The 9408-nt window shown below is 42.6% G+C and overlaps 1 protein-coding gene across 1 annotated transcript in view; it reads right to left on the bottom strand.

The window, feature by feature from the left end:
- The window catches only part of PLEKHH1 (pleckstrin homology domain containing, family H (with MyTH4 domain) member 1), an 84452-nt gene that overhangs the window by 56748 nt on the left and 18296 nt on the right, over nt 1-9408 (bottom strand). Inside the window, exons 2-4 of the mRNA XM_006884760.1 lie at nt 9168-9230; nt 7984-8133; nt 1312-1395 (exon numbers count right to left, since the gene is read on the bottom strand). Of these exons, the coding sequence (XP_006884822.1) occupies nt 1312-1395; nt 7984-8133; nt 9168-9230 (297 nt within the window). The remainder of the gene's footprint in view (nt 1-1311; nt 1396-7983; nt 8134-9167; nt 9231-9408) is intronic.

Here is a 9408-nt window from a genome sequence, read left to right on the forward strand (position 1 = left end):
AACTGGATAAATTGTGTATACTGCACTGAAACAGATGAGGGAGAGAATAATTTAAATGTGATGTATGATAGGGTATTATGGTTATCACAAGAGTCCACAATCAAGGTCACATAGTGGAATGTACTTGGAGCGGTGGGAGGGGTGCAGGGGGATTGTGTAACAGGGAGGGAGTGTTTCTTTTACTTTTCAGAGAAGTGAACTGGGGGATGGGGGGTAGGAGGGCTGGACGGGGAGAGAAGTGCAGCAAAGAATGAATGGAAATCCAAAATGTCTGTAAATGTTCATGAAAATTATTAATAAAAAATGAAAAAAAGAAAGAGGATCTAACAGAGCTTGTGGTAGCACACAGGCCACGTAGTAGGGGCTCGTACTGCACTAACTTACCTATTTGTGCTTTATTAGGCAAATTTACAGGATTAACTTCATTATACTTGGATTCATAATCAATACACTTGATACCAAAAGTCAGGAGATCAGGAGACATATTGCATTGGGAATGTTAAGTAGTCAGGGACTTCTCCAAATTATTGAGGAGCAATGATGTCAGTTTGAGGACTAAGGACTCCTGATTCAAGCCATGATCTTTTCAAGCATTTGCTATGCATCTGAGACCTGTACAGTGAACATGGATGACAGAAGAACTGATGCATGCCTTTGAACTGCAGTGTTGGAGAAGCGTGAATATCCCAAAAAGAACAAAAGAACACGCAGATATGTCTTGGAGAGGGTGCAGCTAGAATGCTCCTTGGAGGCAAAGAAAATGAAGCTTCATCTCACATATGTTAGGAATGATGCTAGGAAGACCCTCAACCAGACAAACTGACACAGTGTCTGCTGCAGTGGGCTTGAGTTTGTCAGTATGAGGCTGGCACAGGATAAGACAAGGTTCAGATCTGTTGTTCACTGGGTTGCTATGAGACACACTTGACTTGAAAGCACCCAACAACAACAACAACTGGAATAACTTAATGCAATAAAGATTTCTTTTTAAAAATGAATGGGGAGGGCAGAGAGAAAGTGGAGAAAGCAGATGGTAAGGGCTATGTGTGATCCTTAGAAGAAAACTCATTGAGACTTTTCAGAAGTGAGACTCATTCCTTCTTCCCAAACTCCACACAAAATTAGGGAAACTCAACCAACACAACAGGAAGGGAAAGTTCCAGTGTCTGAGCAGAAGGAATGATACATTACTAATCTGAATGTCAGTCAGGCATCATGAAGTGACAGGCAGAATAGCTGGAGCGATGGCAGGGACCCCAGGCACAGCTTCATTCCAGGCTCCCCAAGGTGAATTTTCACCCTTCGTGTTACCTCTCCTAACTTCTGTGTCACCCATTCCTTGATCTTCACAGCCTTTTCTTGGATCATTTTTCCTTCCTCAGCTCTCATCTGCTTCTGCATGAAAGAGAAGGTCTGTAGTTAGTAATAGAAGACACTGGCACAGCGGTCACTGGGGGTGGGCAGAACCAGGTGACTGGATGCAGGTGGCCCACTGGAAAGGCCATAAACGGTGAATCTGGAAGACACCATGCTAAGTGAAAGAAGGCAAACACAAAAAGCCACGCAGGGCAAGAGTCCATTTACGTGAAATATCCAGAGGAGGCAAATACACTGAGAAAGAAAGCCGACTGGTGGTTGCCAGGTACTAGGGGGTAGGAGAATGGGGAGAGACTGCTTATAATGCACACAGGATTTTCTTTTCGGGTGGTAGAACTGTTTCGGAACAATACAGAAGTGGTAATTACACATGCTGTGAATGGACTAAATGCCCCTAAATTATTAACTTTAAAATGACTGATTTTGTTATATGATTTTTCACCTCCAGTGGGGCAAGGGAAATGGAAAATTCTGAGAGGTAAACACTAATAAATAGATCATAACTAAAAATTATTGTTATTGTTATGTGCCATCAAGTTGCTTGCGACTCACAGCGACCCTATGTACAACTCTGAACCCTGCTCTTTCCTGTGCCAATCTTATTGTCAATTGACACACATATCCCATTACCCCAGTAACTGAATCAGTCCATCTCATTGAAGGTCTTCCTCTGTTGCACTGACCCTCCACCCTCCCAAGCATGATGTCCCTCTCCAAGGACTGGTCACTCCTTGCAGCATGTCCAAAATATTCAGACGAAGCTTCAGAAACCTTGTCTCCAAGAAGCAGCCTGATTTTACCCTCTCTAGGACGAACCTGTTTGTTCTCCTACCAGTCCATTCAACACTCTTCTCCAGCACCACAGCTCAAAGGCATCAATTCTCTTTCTATCATCCCTATTTCATTGTCCCGCTTTCTGATGCATAGCAAGTCACTGTGAAAACTATGGCCTGTATCAGGCGCACCTTAGTCTTCAGACTGACATCATTGCTCTTCAGTACTTTGGAGAAGTCCCGAACAGCAGACTTTCCCAATGCAGTTCATCTTTTGATTTCCTGGCTGCTGATACCAAAAGTATTGATTGTGGAACCAAACAAACTAAAGCTGTTAAAAATCTCAATTTCTTCACCTTCTATCATAATGCTACCAATCGACCCAGTGGTGAGAATTTTTGTCTTCTTGATGTTGGGCTTCAATCCATATATTCCTTGACCTTCTGCAGCAAGCACTTCAGGTCCTCTCTAAGTTATAGCAAGCAGGGTTGTGTCATCTACATAATACAGATTATGGATGTTTTCCTCCAATTCTGATGGCACATTCCTCCTCAGAGCCCAGCCTCCCAGATGATCTGTTCTGCACGTAGATTGAAAAGTAATGGAGAGGGAGCTCTGGTGGCCTAGTGGCAAGAAGCTGCACTGTAATCCCAGAGGTATGTGGTTCAAATCCACCAGATGTTCTGCTTGAGAAGGAGGGGCAACCCTGTATCAGTCAGATCTGATTTGACAGGACACACACACACACACACAAAATAATAAAAAATAAAAAATGTTTAAAAAGTTATGGTGACAGGATGCATCCCTGGCATACACTCTTCCTGATTTTGAACCATGCAGTGTTCCTTTGCTCTGTTCTGACAATTGCCTGCTGGTCCAGTATAGATTTCACATAAGCACAATTAAGTGTTCTGGGATTCCCATTCTTCTCAGAGTCAGCCATAGTTTGTTGTGATCCATATAGTCAAATGCCTTTGCAAAGTCAATAAAACACAGACAGACATCCCTCTGGTATTCTCTGCTTTCAGCCAAGATTCATCTAACTTTAGCTGATCCCTTCTAAACCCAGCCTGCACTTCTGGCAGTTCTCTGTTGATGTGCTGTTCTAGTAGTTTTTGAATTATTTTCAGCAGAATCTTGCTTGCATGTGATACTAATAATATTGTTTGATTATTTCTGCACTTTGTCAGGTCACCTTTCTTTGGAATGGGAACAAATATAGATCTCTTCTAGTCAGTTGGCCAGGTGGTTGTCCTCCAGATTTCTTGACACAACTTAGTGAGCATGTCCAGGGAAGTATGTATTTGTTGAGATGTGTCAATTAGTATGGTGTCAATTCCTAGGGCCTTGTTTTTTGCCAATTCTTGAACTTCTTCCTTCATCACCACTGGCTCTTGCTCATACGTCGTTTCATGAAATTTTTCTGTGTCAGCCAATTCCTTCTGGTACAGTGACTCTGTATACTCCTTCTATCTTCTTTTAATGCTTACTGTGATTTTAAAAATCCCTTAAAACCAAAAGACTAATTAATTAGGGGAGAAGATCTATAACATAGACAAGGGACAGAGTTTATTTGAGATAACCATCCAATAACTACACAGTATATGAACAAGAAATCAACAGAAAAAAAAATAAAGGCATGGAAACCCATGAAAAGCTGTTCAATCTCAATCAAAATTTGAAGAATGAAGAGAAAAGCAAGGTACCTTTTCCCTCTATTAGGCGAACACAATTTAAAAACGTGTTATTACGATTAAAACAAGCTTGGAAGCTGGAGTGGTATCTACTTCCGAAAGATCTTGCATATGGAAACTCTATGAACTTGGAGAAACAATGAAAGTTATACAAGTACTAAGGTCTTTTGTTCATAGACTAGCTAGTCTAGTTCACAGACTAGCTCGACATAGTGACATAGTCGAGTCTATGACTCGACGGCACTTAACACACAATAACAAATTACCCTAATTGGAGTGTTGGAAAACAATCCTTCTTCTAGAAACTGGCAAAGGCTTCATGGAGAGGCACAGTCCCTGGGTGGTATAAATTGTTAATCTGCCTCTTGGAGGTTCAAACTTGCTGAAAAATCAGCCACTGAAAGTCCTACGGAGCAGAGTTCTCTAACACTCACTCTCTCTCTCTCTCACACACACACACACACACAAATGTTCGTCATAAGGTGGAATCTACACTGCCAACCCCAAGGTATTCGACTCATATCCACAGCTACTCCATCAGAGATAAATAAGCATCTCCTCCCATGCCATTTACTACTTCTGAAAACCTGCAGGAGAGTCACCTAGGGGTTGGGTCCACAGGTACCGGAAAACAACAACTAGGTACATAAAAAGAACCATTACAGCACATAGGATAGACTTTGAAGCCTTGATGCTACCCCTGAGATTTATGTGCTGTGAGGCATTAGGCAAGAAAGCTGATTCCTGGGGCCTGCACCTTCATATCTACAACAGATCATTCATTCACCTCCCTTGCTGCCTGGAGGATAAAATGAGAAAATGGCCACCACACAATATCTGCTGCATAAGTAACACCTAGCTCCTCAATAAGTCTTACTCCTGATCTCTGGATAGGGAGCTTTGGTGGCTTAGTGGTAAGGAATCACGCTGCCAATGCAAAGGTATATGGTTCAAACCCATCCTGCACTATGAAAGAAAGATGGGTAATCAACTCCCATGCAATTAAGTGACTTCTGAAAACCTTCAGAAGGTTAGCTACGGGTTTGTTCCAACTTAAAGGAACACAACAATAGCAGCCTGATCTTAGAGGCCCTGAGACCATGGATCCAAATTGAGTGGTTTAGAGAAGAGCAAGAACAATTCTGATTTATACTTAGAGGGAAAATCGTATCTGATAGTTATAAGAGGTTGGACCTATGCTTAACGAGAATCTGAGGAAATGAGATGGGAATACCAAAATGCTGTATTTCAGTATTTCAAAATTAGAAGGATCTTAAACATTATCTGGTTGACTTGTTTTTGTTTCCTATTTTTGTTAATAAAATTGTAATATAACCACGACCAATTATTTACACATTGTCTATGTCTGCTTTTGCTGTACAGTGGCAGAGTTATGTATCTGTTACAGAAAAGAGTGTGATAATCCCTGACCTAATTTGATACTTTCCTTATCCAGTGATGCGGGGGCAGGTCTGAGGCCCAGAGGGGTGAAATGACTTGCCTCTGTAAGTTAGTGGCACAGCTGGGACTAAAAACAGGTCTCTTGAACAACATTCTTTCTATTCTAATCTTGACCTACTTATTATTAATGTAAAATGACTTTGACCTAGGAAGCTTCAGTTGGAGTCATTTCGCCCACCAATCCCTAGGATACTGCCACTTCTAACATGAACCACTAAAAAGAGAAAGGACCTGTAAAAATCAATGGAAAACGGATTAGGGATCCCACGTATCAAAATTTTACTTCCTCACCAGTTTTTAAGGAGCACACGGTGCTCAATAAAGCACAAAAAGGTACAGCCCATGAAGGAAATATTCTGTAAATGTTGATGAGTGATTAAGGGTTTTCCTGGGATGGTGGGAACATCCTACCAGGATTAGCCAGCACCAGTTCCTCACTAAAAAGGCACATATAGATAATGAAAAGTCACGTGACAGCCCTGGGGGGGGGTGTGTTTTTTTGGCACCAGGGAGAGCTGGGAGGGCAAGGCCAATGATAGAGGGATAGGACAGAAAGGAGATGGTATTAAGGACTGAATTGTGTCTACCAAAAAGATGGGATTATAAATTCCAACCTTATATCTGGGATAATTATCCCATCTGGGAATGGGTTTTCTTTGTTATTGTTGTTGTTACATACCACGGAGCTGACTATGACTCACAGTGACCTTATGAACAATGCTTTTGAAGCTTTCCCTAATCTCTGACACTCCTGATCTCACTGCAAAACTCACTGTATCAATCCATATCCATCTCATCCAGGGTCTTCCACTGCTGCACTGACCCCCTACCTTTCCAAGAATGATGTCTTTCTCTAAGGACATGTTCCCTCCTGGGAATATGCCCAAACTATATGAGATGCAACTTCAAAATCCTTGCCTCCAAGGAGCAACCTGGTTTCTCCCTCTCCAGGACAGATCTGGTCTCTTGGCAGTCCATGGATGTGTTCAATACCTTTCTCCACAATTCAAAGGCATTGATTCTTCTTCTGTCATCCTTAGTCACTGTCCAACTCTCAGATGCATAGCAAGCAACTGAAAAGACCATGGCCTGGATCAGGCTCATCTTAGTCTCTCGACTGACATTATCATTCTTTAGTACTTTAGAGAGGTCCTTGACAGTAGGTTTCCCCAAAGCAACTCATCTTTTGATTTCCTGACTGCTAGTGCCATATTAGTATAGGATATAACTTAAACCAATCTCTTTAGAAATATAAGAGAGATTTAATAAGCAGGTCAGCAAGCAGAAATTGGGGAAAGAGAAATCACATGTGTATCATCAGATAGAGACAAGGACCTTCCCCTAGAGCTAACAAAGTCTTCCCCTGTCGCCAATAACCTGAGTTTAGACATCCAGCCTTCCAGACAGTCAGAAAAAAAGCTTCTGCTCTTTAAAGCCACTCATTTGTGGCATTTTTGTCACAGTGGCACTAGATCACTAAGACAGAAAGTTGGTGAGATTGTGAAGGAGAGGATGCTGGACACAGAAAACAGGTATCTCAGATGCCCTCATGTGCCTCTCTCCAGATCCAAAGTCAAAGGTACTAAAGACAGCTGAAAATGCTGGGCAATGGCCGCTCCTTGCCTTCAGGACAGGAGGCCCCACTTTTGAGAGGAGGCAGCAATTTGGTCTCTACCTACTCAGGTTCACTGGGAAATTTTAAACAACCAACTGACTCTGTGCTTGTCTGATTACAGATGACCTAAGCTAATTTCCACAGCCCTATGCCAAAAAGACCCAAACCTATTGTTACGAAGTCCATTTCAACTCATGATAACTCCGTGTGCTATAGAGTAGAAATGCATCACAGGGTTTTCAGTGGCTGTTACACTTTCAGAGGTAGATTGTGTAGGCCTTCTGCTGAGGTGACTCTGTGTATTCTGAATTTGAACTGCCAAACCTTTACTTAGCAATCAAATGCTTACCTGCTTGCAGTACCCAGGCAGGTTACACAGCATTGTAATTCCTACATTAGACACTTAGGCCCCACCCCTATAAACTCAAGCGTAATGCTATCAAATTTGATTCGAATCATAGCTGATCTCCATTGTATTTCTGAAGCTGTAAACGGCATGGGTTTTCTCCTGTGGTGCCACTGGTGGATTCAAACCAGAAGAGGAGGGTAGCCTTTGGCTTTGCAGTGCAGCTCACCGTGCAGCATGCCACCAGAGCTTCCTGATGAACACCTAAGTTACAGGAGTGTGAAAAGACCATCGGAGACTTAAGGAACTTACCCACAGTCACGGAACAGCAAGTGCTAGAGATGAGATTCAAACCCATACTCTTAACTCCAAAGTTCTCTTTGTACTGTATCACCTGCCTGGCTTCTAATGAGCAGGGAGGAGAAAGACCTTCTTTTAAACATTTTTATTTTATATTTTATAATGATGTGCATGCAAAATTCATATACATTGTGTTTCACACTATCTTTTATTCACACTGTTTAATACAGTCCTTCCTATTCATTTTGTCTTGTAAAATTAATCACCATTGAATGATCTCCAACATTACCCCATCTAAGAAAGACCACCTAGTAGTTCTTTACCTAGAACAGTCACTGAAGAACTCATGCGCAGGGGTGAAGAAGTTGGTGCAGCTGCTGGGAAGGGGCTGGCACTCTGTAGTTCCTTCGCCCTTACCTGCTTCTCCAGCTGGACCTTCAGCTGGCTGATGAGCTCATCTTTGTCCTGCATGGCTTTCAGCAATTCTTGGTATTTCCGGTGCAGGCTGCCTGCTGAATCCACATTCTTCAGATTGGACAGTTTTACCTTCTCTTCCATCACACTCACCTGAAAAGTACCAAGCATCTCATAGGATTGGAGATGTGTTTTGTGAACTGGCTAATATAAGATGGGACAGAGTATTTCCTGATATCCCAGTCTGACTCACGAGCAGGGCCCACACCCAGGATGGCAAGGACCAATTAATGAAATGACAAGTTATAAGGCCTTCAACTTGATTAACAGAAGGAACTGGCAAGGAGGAAACAAATTTTATCTACTCTGAAAAACAGCTGGGTCTCACACCATGTGATGCTGGGGCTTCCAGTCATAAAGACCAGAAGAACAGCTGTTTCAACCTCAGCATGGCAGAGATTTACTGCTTCTTCATGTGCACGTGCTCTTCCGCATGTTTCCTCACTCTTGTGTAGTTAGGTGGGCACATGCAATTTGTTCCAGCCAGCGGTCTCCAAGTGGAAAGGCACATCACATACAGACTGAAGAATTTAAGGGCTGGTACACAAATGTCCAGCTCTCTCTTTCCCTGCCATGAGAACCAAGGAGGCTGTATGTTCAACAGGGTCCAGCTCTATGATAGGAAAATCTTCTCCATTATCCACTATCCTTGAACGACTGGGTGAAGTAGAGTCCCTGGCTAATCCTTAATTGATATGTACTTTCAGGAAGAACTAAAAGTGATAAACCACTAAGATTTCAGAATTAATGTGTTCAACACAAATTTCCTATTCTAACACTCATCCACTCACTACACTCACCCTGATCCAATGTCTCTTTCATTCCCACAGTTCCTTAATTTTTAAAATTCCATGTACCTGAATTTCACTCCATGTGCTTTGTATCTTAATTTAATTCCATGTCCTTTAATTCTTCATCTCATGTGCCTTAATTTTTAAGAGAATCTGTGAATATGAGATTGCTGGTTTTCCCTGTCTCTGGGAAGGGCTCTTCCTCCAGGTGCATTGAAAAAGCAGGCCAGGAAGGGCCAATAGTCATTCTCACCCCATACTCCCCAGTGCCCCGGCCCACCACCACCATTAACAGTTGTTCTCACCCCATACTCCCCAGTTCCCTCCCCTGGTTACCTGAGTCTCTGCATGCTCTGCTCTCTTCTCTGCTTCCAACAGCCTCTGCTCCAGCTCCTGCATCTGTTCCAGAGAGGAAGGGGAGAGGTAGGCATGCTTCTGCTGTCATATGGCAGTAAGGCAACTCAGGAAATTCTGCCAGCATTACGCTCAGGCCAGGCTTACACGTTCATTTCAAGTGGCTCAAGCACGCCTGGCCCGAGTGAAGATTTTCATAACAACTCTCAGCTCTCTTTTTTTT

This window comes from Elephantulus edwardii, unplaced genomic scaffold (assembly GCF_000299155.1).
Source record: "Elephantulus edwardii isolate Elephantulus edwardi_28Jun2011 unplaced genomic scaffold, EleEdw1.0 scaffold00037, whole genome shotgun sequence".
In the NCBI taxonomy this organism is placed as follows: domain Eukaryota; kingdom Metazoa; phylum Chordata; class Mammalia; order Macroscelidea; family Macroscelididae; genus Elephantulus; species Elephantulus edwardii.